General features: G+C 38.2%; 2 protein-coding genes across 10 annotated transcripts; one reads left to right on the top strand and one right to left on the bottom strand.

The window, feature by feature from the left end:
• Window positions 1-9: 9 nt before the first annotated feature.
• On the top strand, window positions 10-15,268 carry LOC105278483 (dystrobrevin beta). 7 transcript variants are annotated; one of them, XM_011337609.3, is made up of 17 exons: window positions 10-469; window positions 4,554-4,716; window positions 5,151-5,367; window positions 5,657-5,739; window positions 5,799-5,950; window positions 6,032-6,140; window positions 6,238-6,404; window positions 6,496-6,623; window positions 6,714-6,812; window positions 6,980-7,004; window positions 7,206-7,244; window positions 7,328-7,446; window positions 7,926-8,091; window positions 8,340-8,644; window positions 10,317-10,462; window positions 13,027-13,086; window positions 13,709-15,268. In XM_011337609.3, exons 2-17 carry the CDS (start codon window positions 4,557-4,559, stop codon window positions 13,972-13,974), a joined length of 2,241 nt encoding a protein of 746 aa, XP_011335911.1. In that variant the 5' UTR covers window positions 10-469; window positions 4,554-4,556; the 3' UTR covers window positions 13,975-15,268. The 7 variants fall into 7 exon arrangements, with proteins under 7 accessions (XP_011335911.1, XP_011335910.1, XP_011335909.1 ...); XM_011337608.3 differs by having other exon boundaries at window positions 6,923-7,004; window positions 7,328-7,440; XM_011337607.3 differs by having other exon boundaries at window positions 10-473; window positions 6,923-7,004.
• On the bottom strand, window positions 14,464-19,529 carry LOC105278482 (E3 ubiquitin-protein ligase TRAIP). 3 transcript variants are annotated; one of them, XM_011337604.3, is made up of 6 exons: window positions 19,375-19,529; window positions 18,677-18,862; window positions 17,993-18,376; window positions 17,565-17,642; window positions 17,311-17,428; window positions 14,464-15,521 (listed from the first exon to the last, which is right to left on the bottom strand). In XM_011337604.3, the coding sequence occupies exons 2-6, from the start codon at window positions 18,787-18,789 to the stop codon at window positions 15,474-15,476; spliced, it is 741 nt and encodes a 246-aa protein (XP_011335906.1). In that variant the 5' UTR covers window positions 18,790-18,862; window positions 19,375-19,529; the 3' UTR covers window positions 14,464-15,473. The 3 variants fall into 3 exon arrangements, with proteins under 3 accessions (XP_011335906.1, XP_011335905.1, XP_011335907.1); XM_011337603.3 differs by lacking the exon at window positions 14,464-15,521 and adding an exon at window positions 15,673-16,306; XM_011337605.3 differs by lacking the exon at window positions 14,464-15,521 and having other exon boundaries at window positions 17,311-17,481.
• Window positions 19,530-19,564: the final 35 nt, after the last annotated feature.

Below are 19,564 nucleotides of genomic sequence, written 5' to 3'. Positions count from 1 at the left end.
CGGAATTCGCGACGTGCGTCGGATCGGGACTCACGCGACGAGGTTGTTTATCGTGACGTCGTCCTGGCGAGGTTCTGCCACGTTCGTGCCGAGAGTGCCGGGTCCTCGCTCGCGCCGGAAATCGATTGTGAGCGTGCACCCTCGTGCATATCGACCGCAGCGAGGCGAGGCGTAACGTTTCCATTCGATAAAACTGTTCCCGTGGCGTGCGAACGCACCGCTCCGCGTGAAACTGCGCTCGACTCTTATCGCGACGAGTCTGTTACAAGAGTGACCGCTTTAAACAACAGGAACAGGCGTCGTCTGGTCCCGTGATCGCGTCTCGTGATATAATGGTGAGGTGGAACAAGCGATAAGCACAAGAGTGCAAGGGAAGCATTCGACGAGCACGGGACGACGACTCCACGCCCCCGTCGGTACCCTTTTTTTCTCGCTGGAGACACGCGCGCGGAGCGCCTCAGGTAGACAGGTAGGTAGGTAGATGGATGCACCGACCGGTAGAACAGGTTAGGTGCGTCGTCTGTGCCCGTCGTAAGATAGGTTCGTTGTCAAGTTTCCTTCACGATGAAGCGTTTTCTCTTCTCTCTTATCTTTTTTATGAATATTTAAAAATTTTTAATATTCTTACCTTACAAATGTGCGCGCGCGGAAAATGTGATACAATGCAGATCCAGGAGAGTAGAATGGCCATTGAACTGTCATCACCAGGCGCTCTGAAACAAGGATATTATTATTATAATTGAAAATGAGATTGTTCTGATAAATAACGATGATAATAAACTGACGCTCAGTAGAAATAATTAATACGCCTTCTGGCAAAATTATTATATTGGTAGATACTAAAATTTTTCTTGTTTATTATTCTCAACTGGTGATGCATTTTAAATAATGTTATCTCATCGGTACGTGTATTTATACTAAACAACTCTGTGTGAAGTAAATACATCGAACTTTGACAATGGTCCTATTTAAAGTTCGTGTAAATACACTTGGATCTTCTCGCGGATTTAGCAGCAAATTTCATTAAGTTTGACATAGATTTCATATTGAATTACTAATGGCGACACATCCGATGTTGCATCGATCGATAAACTGAAGTACATGCGATTTTAAATTAAATAAATTCCTACGGAGCAGTCGAACTAGATTCGAAAATGGAAGTCCGAATGCTAAATGAGGCGAAACGAGAATATCGTGCCATTTGTCAACGATATCGGTAATAACCATTGCATAATCTAGTTAACGTGCCTACTTAAATTTAATACGTTCAATTACATTGCGCTGTACGAGGAGCCGTTTTTACGCCTCTTCACGACATAACGCAATTAGTTGACGAGCGATCTATCATGTCGAGAGAAACTTCGAGGAATACGTCTTTTGAACCGTGCGCAAGCGCGTGATTACGAAACTATCCCGCGCGTATCGGGCTGTCGCGCAGACAACTTCAGGTCTATCCAAATAAATCTGTTCTTCTTTTCATCTGCACGATCTGCACTATTGCTATACTGTACATTGTACGCGCCGTTTATATTTCTCTGAAATAAAATCACATGTACCGTATCGTGTCTCGCAAAGTTTTACGCGCGAGATTCGGGAAGGGAGAAAAAGAGAGGAAGGAAAACCGATTAGCAGAGATTGGGCAAGGGAATGGAAATTCGATAACTGGGAAGACGCCATATAAATGGCGCCTCTAATTACTCAATTGACGAACATTCCATGAACTGTATCTTTTGTAAATATGTCTTTCAGCGCAAGAAATTCGAGCTAACCTAACCATAAAGATATGATGAAATACATTACGTATCCTACCTTTATATACTTTTTATTGAGATCGTGGCGGTTCCTTGGTCCATTTATCGTTAAAACTGTTTCCGGGACCACGGACGAAACGCCGTCAGTCGAACGCGATTTTCTACCGAACCGAAGTTAGCCGCGCCTCCTGCTCGCTCCATTTCGCGCGTTCCTTCAACCAGCGGTCGACGTGCACCCGGCGTTCCTTTTCCGACCGTTCCCTCGTTTCTTTGACCGATCTTACGTTCCCCCCACCTGGTCCACTTATCGTATTGATTCAAACTTAGGCATCCGCGTTTACTTCCCTCATTCCGTCATCGGACCCATCGGCCAACGATCCCTTCGCTGCCGATCAGCTCGTTCCGCTGCAATCTCGATCAATCAATTAAGAACTAGCCAACACCTAACAGATACTCAGTGCCCAATACTTCACTGCGGAAAAAAAGAGACTCTAAACTAGGGCTCTGATTTTATTTTGTTTATCAAATATACGTGTAAACGTTAAACGTTTATCCGTTTACACTTATTTCCAGAAAAACGTTTACTTGTGGGTAAACGTTTAAACGTTTATTATACGATTATTATACGTTTATTATACGAATTAAGGATCGAAGCTTCGAAGATGTGAAGTAGTCTTCGAAGGTCAATAACTTGAAATTATGCGGTAATCGACTACATGCAACCAATTTCAGCTTGTGTTATCCTCGTGGTGTAACGTCGTCGTCGTCCTCGTCGTCTTCATCGTCGACGTGGTACAACATCGTCGTCGTCGACGTGGTGCAACATCGTCGTCGTCGACGTGGTGCAACATCGTCGTCGTCGACGTGGTGCAACATCGTCGTCGTCGACGTGGTGTACTGTCGTCACCGTTGTCGTCGTCGACGTGGTGCAACGTCGTCGTCGTCGACTTGGTGTAACGTCAATGACAAGCCAATGACGAGCCAATGAAATTAAAAATAAGAGGTGGAGAAAAATGTTTACTTGTAGAAAAATGTTTATACGTAAGGCGCGATTATAAACAGATAAACGTTTAATATACGTGTAAACGTTTTCCGTTTATACGTATAATACCTTAAAACACGTATATTCGGGAAAACGTTTCTAATGAACGGATATGCTAATTATACGTGTAAACGTGTTTCCGTTTAAACGTATAATAGCGAGCCCTACTCTAAACTTGATGTATTTACGTAATTTTGCAAGGAACATGAGAGCTTTGAATAATGCACATACTCCTCCATTTGAAAGTTTAATTAAAGCCGGGAAATTAAAAGTTTGAAAAAAGTTTAACATCGGTTCGAATATTGAATATTGAAAAATTGGAGGAAGGTAGAGGATCATTTTTCATCGAAATTTGATTATCGTAAAAGTCGAACTTTCCCGGAGCGGTTTCCGCAGTCCGTTATGTTGCGTAATTAGATTACAAGTGATACGAGAGGCAATAAGAAAGAAATGGCGAAAAAAAGTGATCGTTTACAGTGGCTGAGTGATGTCGCGGACGGTAGGTTTCAAATCAATTACGCCTTTAGGTATCGACGTACACCAACTGGGTCAATCGTTCGCGTAAAGTGGATTACATCGCCACGGTTGAACGAACCTGAATTAACTTTTTTATTTACGGTAATAGCCTTCGCGTACGTTTTCACGTGGAAGGTCTGCGCAACGAAGAGCTCGTGCAGTAGAAGGATATTGACCAAACGACAATATCCGGGATTGCGGGAGAAAGGATTCTGTTGCAACAAATTCACGCATGTTTAATATAGGACTGTTACATTTTCGAAGCTACGAAGTTCGATCAAAATTAACAGGCCTAGTTTCATAGCGCAGTAGCGATATTCTCCAATCAAGATAACTATAGAATAAATAATATTTATTTTCAAGATAAATATAGAACAAATAATCAATAATAAATAGAAAATAAATAATAATGGTACGCGCAAAAATTCGGGCGGACATCGGAAATCTCCGTTTGTTTAATAATAACGCCGCTCTGAGGCACGATATTGCTTCGCGCAAGACAACCACGTTGCGTGTATCTTTTAATCGTTCCCAATTAGCATTGTTAAGTTGATGATAAATAGTCCGTCGGTCCCGCAATGCGACGTGACTCTTCTTTACGAGCCACGAATTAAGAACAGCTTCGTCAGTTGCGCATCTATGCGTGCTACGCAGAGCTACGCAGAGTTCCATCGAACCGAGGAGAAATACGTCGCTTCAAACGCTCGAGACTGTATCAGAAAAATTATGGCGCGCAGTTATAAACATAATATATAATAGTTTAAACATGGTTTAAACAGCCTCCTAATTGCATATCGTGCTTACACGTGCGTGCGTGCCGCTGAAAAAGACCGTTTCGCTTTAATCGAGCGAGAGTTATCGCCATTTTAGCGCGAGGCGCCTGATAACACGGTACTTTTGAAAATTTATTTAAAAAAACACAGAAATCCAATATTTAGCGTAATGTCTTTTAATGCTAAATTGCTCGTTGAGGAACGCGGAGTAGATTGACGCGAGTCGTCTAGCGAGTCGATGATTAATCACTCAGCGGCCTTCACTTCGCGTATACGTACCCGCTAATCTTTTCTGCGACGCATACATTTACTGCTTTTCTAAAAAAAAAAAGTGGAAAAGAACGTGTCGGCCTCATGAAGTGCGTGTTACCGCCTGTTGTGAAACGATCGTTCGTCGTGAACGATCGCGTAGGAATCTGCAGGAAGGATATGCCGTGAAGAAGTGCGTATTTATCCGTTTATTCTGTGCAGAGGATGGCGGAGGAAGGCGCCGGTGGATCGGGAAACGGAAGCAGCGGCGAGACAAGTCGTCTGCAGCTACTGCAGGAGATGCGGCAGCAGAATTTCGATACCATACGATTCGCGTCGTATCGCACCGCCTGCAAGCTGCGATTCATCCAGAAAAAGGTGCACCGTAAGTATCTCTATTCTTCAACGATCGTATCTTGTTGTTTAATATATTTTTTTAACAGTATATTTTTTAATAAATTTTTTAATAGTATATTTTTTAATAAATTCTCTTAGTGGTGGCTTCATTTTTTTCTCGTTGCATTTTCATGAGGATCAACGGAACCAGGATCTGCGTGCTCGGTACTCCACGTGCGAGTATTCCAGGACGTTGACTCGAACGCTGCTAATTTTCTCGCGTTCTATACAATTGCATTAACATTAATCAGTTCTGTCATTAATTCGTTCTGTTGTTCTCGTTGAATTAAAAAATATGCTTATTAGCTTATTAAACGTCATAATTGATCCTGAAATAATGAAGAATATTAAAAGTGATCAAGGATATTAAGAATGTTAATGTGTGTGTATCTTTACAATAATATATGCGTGATTTCTATGCAGTGCACAATGTCGACATATGGAACGTGATCGAGGCGTTTCGAGAGAACGGTCTGAACACGCTGGAGCCGACGAGCACGTTAGGTGTATCCAGGCTCGAAACGCTGCTGTCTTCCTTGTTCCATGCGTTGAACAAAAGAGTGCCGGTGTCGCAGCAGTCCAAAGTCGACGCGACTACGGCATTGCTGATGAACTGGCTGTTGGCTGCTTATACCAGCGGGTATGTTGAAAGTGCATGCTTTGTGATCTCGGATGAATATCAAGAGGTTTCAGAGAAGTATGATTAAGATTTCATCAAATTGAATTTTGCATGGTATTAATTAAATTCGAAATTAATTGTACTTGTTTATTCTTCTACTAAAAATATTATCTTTAAAATGATTTTATTTTCAATAACGTACAGAAAACTTTCTAATAAAATATCCGAGCACTGGTATAAACAATTTATGTTAATTTAATTAAATTATTATAATGTAAATGATGTCTAATTAAATCAATTGCTTCTTTAGGGAAAACAATAAAATATCCGTATTCTCGGTGAAGGTAGCCCTGGCCACGTTATGCGCGGGCAAGCTTATGGACAAATTTCGATGTAAGTCGCTTTGCAAGTTGCTCGTCGAGCAGGCTCATTAAGAATTTTTCTGTGAACAGATATATACTCGCAAATATCTGACAGCAACGGACACATGATACCATGGAGGTTCGCCGATTACCTGAAGGAGGTCCTGGCGCTAACCGCAGCAGTTTACGAATCTCCATCGTTTGGTTACGCCGATGGTCTCGCCGATTCGATTTTTGCAGATGTACGTATGCGCGTTGCGATCTGCTGTTCTCTTAATACGTTAACAGACTGGCGAATAATGCGGATAATGTGTATGCGGCAGAGTCCCAAAGTCACCGTGAACGACTTCCTGGATACACTCATGTCGGATCCCGGACCGCACTGCTTAATCTGGCTGCCGTTGTATCACAGAATGGCGGCTGTGGAAACAGGTAACTAAACTCGGAAAATAAGCCGAGTAAAGTCGGTAAGACCGGTTCGGTTGTCGTTGTTGCAAGTTGTCGACGTTAATCCCCGATTCGCTCTCAGTGGCCCATCCCATCGCGTGCGATGCCTGCCTGAAGGAGAACTTCACTGGATTCCGATACAGATGTCAGAAGTGCCATTCGTATCAGCTGTGCCAGGACTGCTTCTGGCGCGGTAAAGTCTCCGGAACGCACAACAACGACCACGAGACGAGAGAGTACAGCAGTTTTGTAGGCATTATTCGTTAATCGTGTCTCGTAATGGCTGAAATATTGAAATTTCATGTCACTCAATTTTTCACAACGTTATTCTTGCTGACAGAAGTCACCGAGCAAGCAGATCGGTCATTCCCTGCGGAAGAGCTTCAGATGCGTGCCCGAGAAGGGGAAGAACAGTCTACCGCGATTCCCGGAACAGCCCGAGAAGACACTGGACCTGTCGCACATAGTGTTAGTATCTCCGTCATTCGCGTGACTTCGCTCGCGTATCTCGTATCTCTCGCATGATTTTACAATCCAAATAAATTCACTACGTTCCAGCCCACCGTCACCTTTACCATCTCACAACGGTTTTCCAGATCCAGGATTTATGGCACCCTTTGATTCAGGATCGGTGGACAGCCGCTCGACTCTGAGGAGGTAAGCTCGAACGTACCTATCACTTTACGGCACAATTTCTTTGCCTTTTTTCTCTGCCGTTTCTGCGTGCAGACACCATGCTTTACTTATTCCTTTTGTATATCGTCCAGTATGGACAGTTCAAGACTGGACGATGAACATAAATTAATAGCACGATATGCACAAAGGTTGGCACAAGAAGCCAGGACCATGGTGAGTTCTTTTCAACATTTTCACTTACTACCTTACGCTTGTAATTCGCACTGTCGAGCCTTGTAATTCGCTTAACGTCGAGTATTATCGCTACCTTAATCCTATCAAATTCGCCAACAGCCGCGAGGATCAATTAAACGTTTCTCGCGTCGCATTTCGCCAGCACTAATGTTAATAATTTCATAACTGCCTCGTTAACAGCCACGTACCGCGTCCAGGATGTCCCAGGCAGATCAAGCAGTGAGTATCACACTATCGTTTGGAGTATCGTCGAGAGTATCTTTCCGCGGATCGTTTCATGCGACGACCGATTCTGGTTACAGGGCAGAGCACCGTCGGACGCGAATCTGGCGTCGCTAGATGCGTCACGGGCGCAGCGCGAGCTTATATCGCAGCTAGAGGCGAAGAACAAGGAAATAATGCGCGAGATAGCAAGGTTAAGGTATACCTGTGTCGTTTATATTCCTTTATATCAAGCCTGTACCTCGATTTCATCCTGTTGACCCATCCTAGGATCACGCATGTTCAGAACGTTCTGTTTCGCTTTGTGTCGCCTTGGTTGCATAGCTCGCACAACGGAAAGCAAAGAGGAACGATACGGATCTAACGTATCGCCCGATTGTCGCTCGATTGGCGTTCGAAATTATTCGAAACGAGTTCATAAACAGTCTCGATCATCTCGTCGTCGGTCTCTCTATCTATCTCTCTTTCTCTCTCGATTGGATTGGTGTACTCATTAGATTCATATACTAATATTGTTACATTAACCACACATCGCTTTACGATATACAACAAACGAGTCAGTGAAGTGGAATATTTTACGTGCCGATTAGAAATCGTGCCACGCGATATATTCCACTTCCTCGTACCTGCTTCGTGCCTGACAAATGTTTCTTACAAAATCGTCTTTGGTCTCTACAGAAGACAACAGGAGATAGAAGCCGCGGGGTTGGAGAACCCGGCGTTGATGTCAGAGCTGCGAGCTCTGAGGCAGAGAAAGGATGAGCTGGAGACGCATCTGGCCACGTTGCAGGATTCCAGAAAGCAGTTGATGCACCAGCTGGAAGGTCTAATGAAAATGTTGAAGGTACTTGCGTGTACATGATCCTTCCCTTATGCCTCAAGATTTACTGCTTCTTTAAATGTTGATTAGAGTTAACTGTTGCTTTAACTATTTTCGCTATCCTCGTGTCTAGAGAACCAGAAGGACAATAAATTAAATGTATCACTCACTTAACTGATTTTTATGATTTTAAACGAAGCGAAATCATCACTTCTATCATTTTTGCATAATCGGGAACGCAACCAATAAGCTACTGGAATTTGCCTTGACAGAATCATCAAACGTCGCCACGATCAACGCCGAATAGCTCACCGCGAAGCACAAAGTCGCCGCCGTTGCCGCCTGGCGTGATTCCGAGCAGCAGATCGGCCCCTCCGACTCCCGGCGGACCATTGTCCACGCCGCCCCAACAGCAACAGCAACAACAGCAGCAGCAGATGCAGCAACAAATGTCCCAGAGTTATCAAAATCCCGTTCCGACAACGACAGTGGCTAACGCTATGCAGGGCAACGCTATGCTCGGCACGATACAGAATCCTATTCCAGATAGCTTGTCGTGCGTTGGTGGCGACGTAAGGTAGGCAAGCATGTACAAAGAATACGATACGAAAAAAAAAGAGAACCTTTCGCAGTGCAAAGAGAAAAGACAGACAGACAGAGAACATTTTTTTTAAGCGAACGAACGTTGCGGTACGCAATACGATCAAATTGTTAACGCGTTTCACATGCAGAACGTTTTACATGCTACACAGCCCAAAATTTGTCCAAATGCATCATTTGTCAATTTAGGACACGGTTTTAGAGCGAATTTTAATTACGTTTTTATGTACGTAAACGTGCATAAAAAATAATTTTATTTCAAATTTATACATTTAATATGATAAAAATATTAAATATCTTATAAATTAAATAAGACATTCTTATAGTGCAACCATACGATTAAATCATGCAGCTAGATATGAGATATTTTAGCCAACGATATTCGTAAAATGGGAATGCTTCCATACGTATTCAAGATAGTATTTTAACGCTGCGCATCAACTGATTACGTGTAATTTTTCCAAATTATACTATCGAATATATCGAATTATATATCGAAGTGAATTCTTGTACGTGCTGTAAAGAAAAGATTATTTTGAAAATGCTCGAGAATCAGATTTATCGTTTGCATATAAAGATGCACTCCGATCGTACCGAAAGATTGATTTCTCCCCTCCCCCCCTTGATCGGTATATAGATATTACTGCACATTATCTCCGACTGTTTCACGATTAGTTGAGGAATTTTCAAATTTCCCCTGCATGCAGATGTGAGCGATGAGGATACCTTTCATTAAGCTAGTATTAAGAACAAGTATGGTACTAGCGCGAGATAAACGTGAGATACGGTGATGTACCTCACGAGACGATTGAAATCATCAGATTGATCTATCTTATGAGTGTATATGTATATGTATATGTATATGTATATGTATATGTATATATATATACACACAAAGTAGAAAATATTTGTATATTCATGTCATGTCGCTTTTATCCCCGTTTTAATGATTTCTTTTAAGTTACGTTAGGTTCGACATAAGTTCTTTTGTACGGATATATATATCTCTTTGAGTTTGTGCTATCAGTTAGTCATCCCAAATGCATCATTTATGTACAGTACAAAGGCAGCAGCTTACCCCGTAAGGAAAATATTGATGCGTTGGATGTACAAGTTTGACGCGTACAAGTTACCCATTCAATCCTTCTTTTTTGCTATAAGCTTGCGTAAAACACTATTCACCCTCTTAAACACCTTAAGTTACTTTATTATTTATCGCGTAAGCGTTGCGATACATGTAAATATACCATCCTCCAAGTAATGTGTGACAATCAAACGCGACGAGTACTACTTGAACGAACTCTGGAGACGAAGCATTTGTGATGCGTTTACAAGTTTGCCATATCGCTATATATTTTTGTTAGATAGAGTATCTCTCGTTACGTTAGAGCCCAGTAAACATCGTAGTATTTCCGAAATCGTGCATGTGTGTATCGTTACAATTAATAATTTGCTATTAATTTAAAGATTTGTAGACGCTTGTACGTCCTGATCGCGAGTTTATTATGACGAATTGAATGTGTAATTACAACAAGTGGAATGATAATGGCTTGTGCAATAAAAGTTGCATGCTGTGCAATTTCTGTTTAAAAAGATTTTTTCATTTGGAAGTTGCTTCGCGCCAAGAAAATAGAGATTTTCGATGTCAGGTCTGCGTTCAGGACAAACAGCTTACCAGGGAGCGGTTCCAGCAGTGCCAATAATAGTCTGGGCCGATCCTTGAGAAACGACTTACTGGTAGCTGCCGACAGCGTCACTAATGCCATGTCGACGCTTGTGAGGGAATTAAATTCAGGTACGTTAAACAACGGTGCGCTATAAAATCGACTAGTGTCAGAAACGATTGATAAATTGGACGTAGATGCTGTAGTAGAATTGGATTGAAAAATTTCAATGATTAGATTCAAAGAAGTTGTGCTAGAGAAAATTTTAAACAAGTATATGCATTATGTGTAATTAAATAATGTACGAAAGATTTTATCTCTTTATATGTATATCTGTCAAGAAAAATTTCAAATCACTTTATAAAGCCATCAAATTTATTATAAATAATATACTTAATAATAAATATAGTAAATAACTAAAGATGGACCATTTTATTTCGCATCATCGTCTGACGAAGAAATTCCGTCTGATAAACCTACGTCCAATTATGCTTATAGTTCTAAATGCCAAATGTAATTATCCAATATTATTCGATTTACTATTTACTCTCAGTGTGTTAAACTTACATAATTCACATATCGAAAATATCGCAGAGACATAAGTATTACCTATCAGATTGAAGGTAATTTTTGAGGGTCAATAGTTAGCACCTCGTGAATTGTACAGACCGATATTTGACACTGCAAGCTTAGCCACGAGGTATCTGTTAGCATCTTTCGCCGTTTTAGCTGGTAGCATGTTAGTTAATAACGGATTTCACCAGCGGATCCCGTAAATATCTCGAATTATTATCTCAAAAGCGAGGTGAGCAATAGAGAAATATAATCTGCATTCATCGGAGTTTCATCTCGTGTATAGCATTTTATATACAAAAATCATATTTATTATTATTACCACTATTTATCATTATTATTGCTGCTATTATTACTTCTGCTGTACTTTTATTATTACTCTGCTCTCATTATTACCATACTATTTATACATGTATATATTAATTAATTTAATAATTTGCGCGTTTTATGCTGCGTTTTAAAAAAATACATGTTTTTTTCGCAGAATCCTCCGCTAAAACATACAAAAAATAGAGACGAATATAATTTTGAATGTTTTAAAGTCGCAGTGCAAACTTCTACGTACAGTACGTATCCTACGTATTTAATTGTTTTCGATTAAATTTAAATTTAGAGAAAATAATTATCTTGCTACTACTAATATTTTATCGTTAAAGTGTTCTCAATCATTACTGAATGTAAGCAGGCATGCCGCGTCGCATTTCTACTCTTTCATATTGCCAGGATCATATAGCATGAGAAAATGCTACTCTTTATTTATTCCTAGTCTCAATATTCACTAACGATCCATGAGAAGTCATAATATCACACAGATATTACGTACACCTAAGACATTCCATTGGACATATTTGAATAGATAAGAACTTTTGGATGCACTTTCGTTCCTTTATGTACATATGTTTATATTCCGCGGAGTTACGTAAGTATAATATAATAATTAATCATAATTAATCACAGCGATGAGTACCGATCGGCACAAATCTGTCAATCGATGTAAAATATTGCCAGAAGAAGTGACTCGCTAGTCTCAATCTTGATATTACAAAAATCAGAAATTCTTTGTTCAATAATATAATATAATAATTTGATAATTAATTAATAATTTGATAACGGATATCATTTTATGACAAACATATTGAAAAAAATTCTCTCGTTTCTGAAAACATAAATATATACATACAATCCCACAAAACTATTTTACATATATTCTTTTCAACTACATTTGTTAACGAAATATATGAAACTATTTATGGTATTGAGAAAATAATTGCAAACTGTGGCTTAAAATGTAATACAAGACGTGCGCAATTCGAGAATTATTTTAAAATTTAACAATTGCGAATTTTCAAACTTTAGTACTTTATCATCAAGAGAGAACCTTGGGATATTGTGTATATTTATTTTTCTTTGTACAGTTTGTTTTTTAAGTGTTCGGTATAGCTCTGTGGTGCGGTATAGCCGGATTCTGCCAAGCAGCGTAATCAAAAAAAGTTTACGACTGAATGTTACATAAAACATGTTTCCAGATGCAAACCATGCGCGCACGAGTCTCTTCCATTCTGCTAGCTTCTGTTAGCGAGATTAAGATGCCAGAGTTAATCCGAACAGTTGGAAAATAAGTTGTACATTTGCCTGTTGCCGTTTCCACTCGACTTCATTTATTTTCTTTCTAGAATAGAGTTAGTTAAAACGTTAGCCTAGCGACAGTACGGATCACACTACACGCAAGACCACAAATGCAGCAACAAAACTGCAATTCTGAAAGAGATGGACGCATATTAAGTCATTATTTTCTAAACTAAATTGCTTTCTAGACAAACAAACGCCTCGTAATTCGAAATAGACTTCTCTGAGATAGCCCAAACCTTGAGAATTGTACATAATTTATTCAAATCTCATGTGAACGATTATTACAACGGATAGAAAATAGAAATAAAAATACACGAACACGGGCCTGTAAGCTGTATCGTGTCGACGTGAAGAGACACACGTGTACTTTCCTAACTGAATCTGGCCGACAAATTATATATATAACGTATATACAGCATACGAATGACACTTTAGACGTGTTGTTGGAATGTGTGTGATGCACCCCCTGTGAATGTGTCCTGGTGGCTTGCAGACTCAGACCAGGAGGACCATTCGCACAACTCCGGCCTAATGAACATCAGAAAACCGCTAGGTAAGTATCTCCACACGTTGACTTCTCGAGACTTTCCTTACTTTCACTTTTTATTTGCATCTTTAGATATCTGCAATGTCGCTCTTTTTTATTCAAAATAATCCCTCAATACTTCTCAAGCGTCGATTATCTGCGTGTTTCACTCTTGATGCTCTATTAGTTTCATTCTCTCTGTTACCTTCGACATTATTCTCACAAGTCAAATAAAACTGTACATATATGTGCTCATGTCCATATTCTGGAAATAGTTTTTCCACGTTTCGTTTCATCGTCGCGAGCATCGGGCACCTGCGATGCGCACTTCTGACGATGACATTAAGATAAGTCGTCGACTTCACGTAATCACATGATTCACAAATGATTACTCTATTATTATCCTATAGTTGCAAGCATTTATATGCGCAAATGTCAGATAATGCTCTCTTGGGATGACCATAGACCGTATAGACCTCCCCCGAGGTTGAGGAAATGGAATTAAAGTCAGCGAATAAATATATATATATATATCTTATCTTTTACCATTCAAACTGAAAGTGACAACTTTGTGTGTGTGTGTGTATGTTGAAAGATCCATGGATGTCAAGTGCGAGTGGATTCTAAGACGTGGACTCTCTACTTGTAGACTTTGAGGCCGGCGAGGACGGGGACGACAGCAGCGGGGGCGGGAATTCCTGGCGGGAGGAGCTGCAACGACGGTACCAACAGGAGAATGACTTCTTGGCGGAGTTGCGAGCGCGAAACGCCAACATGCCACAAACACCGTCGACCACTTTGTCCAGCGAGCAAGATCAAGAACGAAGCGAGCGAGATGAGATGACCGATCACGAGAAGGAAGACGAGAGCGAGGCCAACTGGGCGGAGGCGGTGAAGAGATGGGTGAATCGATAAAGCGATCTCTAGCCAAGTGAAAAGGTGCATTAGCAGGCGTTCAAGCGTTGAACATGCGTTCGAAAATGCGCAAACGAATCGCGACTATGATCACACACATGCACGCATATTTACACTCAAAATACGCCTGATGCCGTGGACGTGTACTTTGATATTAGTATACAATTGTAATCCTCGATAGTCGAGAGAAGGATGTCGCGTGACATCGAAAATCTGTACGATGCGGTACTTGCAATCAAAACAATTATGACAGAAGCGAGAGCGTTGCATGAAGCATTGCACGAGCGGAGATTTTCATACGAATAATTACCGTATCGTTCTCATGTAGAGTGGCATTTGTATCGCGAGCGTGCGGTAATTTTGCTACTTATTTATCTGTAATTCGCGATGTATAAGACTTTCTAGAGTCGACTATACGCCTCTATGTATAACTATACAAATGCGACACGAAAATGTATGTCTGCCTTTCGCTGCATCTTTTTATTTTTATTGTTATCGTTGTACTTGTAATTAAACATGAGCCGAGTGCGCGAGTTAAACGCAATACTGCAGTAATACTGTAACTGTATTTTATAATTCCGTCGTTTTTAAAAACTAATTTTAAAACATCACACATCTGTACATATCCAAAGCAAGTATGTTCGACAAACCGATAGTTTATCGTCTCATCCGTTGACTTGGACATTTCTATCGTAAATTACGCGACAAGTTTTGCACAGATTACACGTCATTGACCAAACCGGAACTACTTAAACTGCAGCAGTGGCTGCGAGCAAACCAATTTTTTAATGTATTACAAGTTTAGCGCAAACTTAGTTTGAGGAGCCAAAGTGTGTTTTGTACATTCGTACATTAGTCTTAGGATATAATACGCTATTAAGTATGTATAAGAAAGGTAATAATGTGTAAACGAACATAAAGATATTGACGCATTAGGTAAGACGCTTTCAGTATCGATGACTTTAAATTCGATCGCATTTACAATTGCAGAATCTGAACGGGTAGAAGAACGAAGCTAGTCTTACGTACAAAAGAAGAAGTACTTACTTTTTAGTTCCTAGAATAAAAAAAATGAGGAGAGAGAAAGCATTCCAATTAACGATTCAGATTTGTTAGAACATGACTGCTACTAATGTAAGAACCAATGCATTTTGTAATATTTAAATAGCATGCTCTGTACGCGAGGTATCCTATGTATATATACGACATCAGACTTCCTTTGTTCATCTCTCCATGAAAATAATGTAGCGCCTACATGATACGAATATTAAATAAAAGTTTATAAATATACATCGAAAAACTGACTGTTGCACACGCAAAATCCTCGTCACAAATTTTTCAGAAATCACAATAAGATGCTAACAACTCACAAGTTGTTGATTCCTCTGCTGTGCAAACAGAAGTGGAACGAGGAATAGCAAGCAACTGGGCTCGCAGTGAAGCTACTCTTCAGTACATCAGCGCTTGCGATATCATTCAATCGTTACATCGATCAGTTCTTATCCTTTATTCAGGAAATGAAGATTTCGTGCGTGAAGTAAATAGTACTAGAAGAAAAATTATTATTTCAAAAAGCCGCAAAATAAATCTGTACGCTTCTTCTTACAAACCTTTTAAATCGACTAGTCCTCTATTTTGTATTATAGCCAGAACTTGGTCATATTGATACGAGGTGATAATAAATAATGCATAACTTTTAGAATAATAAATTTTATTATATATTACAAATATTCTCATATAAAAATATTAACTTATATAATGCACATAAATGAGTAAGTAAAAAATGAAGAGTGCATGTATGTAGATGTAATGTACTAAATGCTTTTTGGAAAGAACGCATTCGCGTATAATTATATATCTTTATTGTTATCAAAAATACAAACTTTTAATTCTATCCGTCAGTGTGATAACGTATGCCGATAAATGATCCTCATAAAAATAAAAATGAAACAATCGTTCAAGGAAATTCGTATGTAACTTAACATAAACATTGTAAATTTAGTATAAATAAGTTTCCACACTGTATTGTTTTCTTCTTACACAAATATTTAATTTAAACCAAATATATCTACTCGAAATACTTTATTTGTAACAATTTTGTATTTCGATTCTGTACTTATATCTGTAGTATTCCTAAATTGCTCGTAATCACATTTGTCTTAGCATTAATCTTATTTTATTAGAACAGTTTTGCTTTTTTCCTAATTGTTGGACATTTGTCAAGCGTAACATTTAACGTACTGCCTTTTTGGATGATATTAGGAAACGTAATTTCTATTTCAAGTTTTGTCCTCGAATCATTCTGATTTCCAGTTTCCTTCTTTCTGTCATTCTGGTAAACAGTGAGCAATAAGTTACATATTGTGTGATAATGAGAGAGAATGTTTGTTTGATATTATTAAAAATCAAACATAAATTTATTAATTTATTTGGATTTTTATACATATCGCTCATCGAAAGTCTTGTATGCATTATATGCTTGAATAGAAGAATAAAATTCATAAACGTTTCACAGGGAAGATAAAGATTCATTTTTTAAATGAATAATAAAATAAAAATACAATACAATTTAGATCGTTTAATTCGCCAGGAACAATAATCAAATAAATAATATCTTGTTGATCGATACAACTGGCAAGTTCTTTATTGGATGATTGTAACTTGCCAGTTGTGTCGATCAACAAGATATTACTTATTTAAAATAAAAATATATATAAAAATAAGCTGCGTAGTACAATCGCGTGCATAAGTCCGCATTTACAAAGATACGTGTTCTTAATATATGAATCGGTTATAACATAAATTAAAATTATGCAAGGAAAACGAATTCTTGAAAAATTATATTCCTAACATATAGAAATTTAGAGTGTTTATAAGCAAACGAACACAGTGACAAATGTGATTGTAAGCACATCAGAATAATTCATTTTGATTCCATATATAAAATTGTATTGTAAAAGTTATACCGATATCATCTTTATACTTAACACTCATTGTGATTATGATAAAACAATTCGCACATCGTTATTATAAAACACATAGGAACTTCGCAACACAAAGGAATTATACTTACAAGTTATTAAAAAAGGCATAAGGCAGAAACACAGACTGTTGCATAACGCATGACGCATAAGAAAATAAATCAATCAGAATCTTCCATTTTACTTCCAGGGAGGGAAAGGATGATCCTCATGGATCTATCTTGTTGTGCGGTATGTATTATGCTTCATGCAATAGCCTGTGTTTCTGTCTTTAAACATAAAGGTATAAGGTATGAAGACAGTAATAAAATACATGTAAAAGAAGTATCAATGTAAATATAATAGGCTGAAATACCTGTCTTTTCTTTGATCTACTGGAAGTTTCCTCAGCCGATTTTCTTCTGCTGTCAGAGTTATTGACATGGTTGTGTTCATGGTCAGGTTCATTTTTACTCCGCTCTCTTACTTTAGCACTTCGAACAGATATGTATCATTATTGTCAAACTTTAGATAACAGGGTTCACAGCTAAAACCAGGAAGATATTGTAAGCTTACAGCTTACAATAGGATATAATGAACATTATTATTAACAATAAAAAAATTACTTACACCTCTTGATTCTCTTCTTGATCCAATGTACACTGTTCTTGATGAGGCTTAACTTGATCTTTTGCAACTTTTGCACTCCTAAAAATAAACCAAATAATAAAATTAAATTAAACAATAAAGTAAAAAATTAAGTAAAGATCAATGTTTGAGATTAGCGTTTTGTTGACCACATAGTTGAAATGATTTGATTTTAAAGCTATAAGTGGAAATTCAATTCATTGTTTCTATTGAAAAATAGAACGCACTAACTTCTAAGTAAAATATAAAAGAATAAAATTGGATATTTGGAATTAAAATGCGTTTATATATAATACTTGAGAACTATATCTAAGTTGACAATATCTAAATGATCCAACTTACTGGCTTTGTTTGTGTAACTGTAAAGGGTTCAGTAAAAATTATATAAAATAATTGGCATTAACACGTACTCTTTCTCTCTATATTCTTGGAGTTCCTTCTCTTTTTCAGATAGTCTCTTCTTGAAAGATGCACATTCTAACTGTATTTTCTGTAAATCTACTATCTTTTCCATCAAATCCTGGATAATAGAGTTTTTCTGTTTGATCTCGCTTTCTACTTCTCGTACTAGCTGCCTGAGACCCACATTTTGCTTTTCCAGGTTTGCGGATTTCGTGGTGTAGAAATTAATATCCTTTTCCTTTAGTAAAATCTGGAATTTCAAATTGTTGACCTGTTCCTCCAAGGCAAAGTCCGCAATTTCCGTAATGGTTTTGTCGTTTTCATGTGTGAAATAAACTTTATGGATCTTGCCTTCTGTGGCTTCCTGACGACACTGTGGACATGTTGCAGATCTAAAATACAGGCTAAATTAGTCCAAGTTTGATTGAATTCCTATTAGAAAAGTAAAATGAAACAGAAGACATATGTTAAAAAGTAAGTTAACTAACAATCAATATAACTATACAAGTGTATCCAATATATGTGCATATTTTATTTGCATTCTTCTGCATGCTTTATGCATTTGTAATAAAATATTATAGATATTTAGGTTTTGAAGAGAAGAGATTGTAAAAAGTATAACAAAGAGATGTATTCGTCACATGAAAATAAAATACACGCAAATAAAACCAATGAAAACCAAGCACGCTTGCCTTTTGAGCCACCTCGTCAAGCAGTTATTATGAAATAGATGTCCACAATAAATGACCAAGAGTGTGTCCGATGGTGTTAACAATTCTTGACATATATTGCAAAGGATATTCATCTTGCAATCTATTGTTTTACATAAAAGTGGGAGATATTGTGTTGCCTGAGCATAGAACTCTATCCTTGAGGAACTAAAATAAGTTATCTAGTATCAATAAAATTCATCAATAATAATAAATTTAGATTAATGTGGGTGCGTACAGATACGTTTATATATTTTATATTTATTCTTATAAAATTAATATTATTAGAAATAAATAGCAAATTAACTTAAAATTAAATTCTTCAATGGTCAAAATTTTTTATCACGCAGGAAATATAATATATTGGGTTGATCGGAAGATCCTCTTAGCGAAATCAAACGCAGAACAAAGGTTTGCCTCTTTGCCAAAAAGATCCACATGGGTCTTCCGGCAACACAAAAAATTTTGCATTAATTCCCAATATGCAGAATTTTGCCTTTGAATTTTGCTAACGAGATTAGCGTGTATTTTCCGATTAACCTAATTATATAATAATTACATTTATTATAAAAAGTACAATGCATCACGTTTTCCAGTCCCATTTAGCAAACTACAGACTGTCGGATTTAATGTTTGATGCGATTGAAAACTGTGATGCACAACTGCAGCCCAATACACACCATTCAAGTATAACATTTATTGGAGTATCCTCTTTTTATCTTCAAAATTGCTATTATTTCATTATCTTCCTCTTCGTAAGATGCCAGATCAAAAACGCGCAAATCCATACGCCACATTGAAAGGACCATGAGGGTGTGGAAGAGCGGGAACAAGCGGAGGGAGTGTATAGTGTGCCATCTATGTACTATT

Source organism: Ooceraea biroi, chromosome 1 (genome assembly GCF_003672135.1).
Source record: "Ooceraea biroi isolate clonal line C1 chromosome 1, Obir_v5.4, whole genome shotgun sequence".
NCBI classification, from domain to species: Eukaryota; Metazoa; Arthropoda; class Insecta; order Hymenoptera; family Formicidae; genus Ooceraea; species Ooceraea biroi.
The sequence above is the reverse complement of the archived record's forward strand: the minus strand, read 5'-3'. Positions and strand labels throughout refer to the sequence as shown.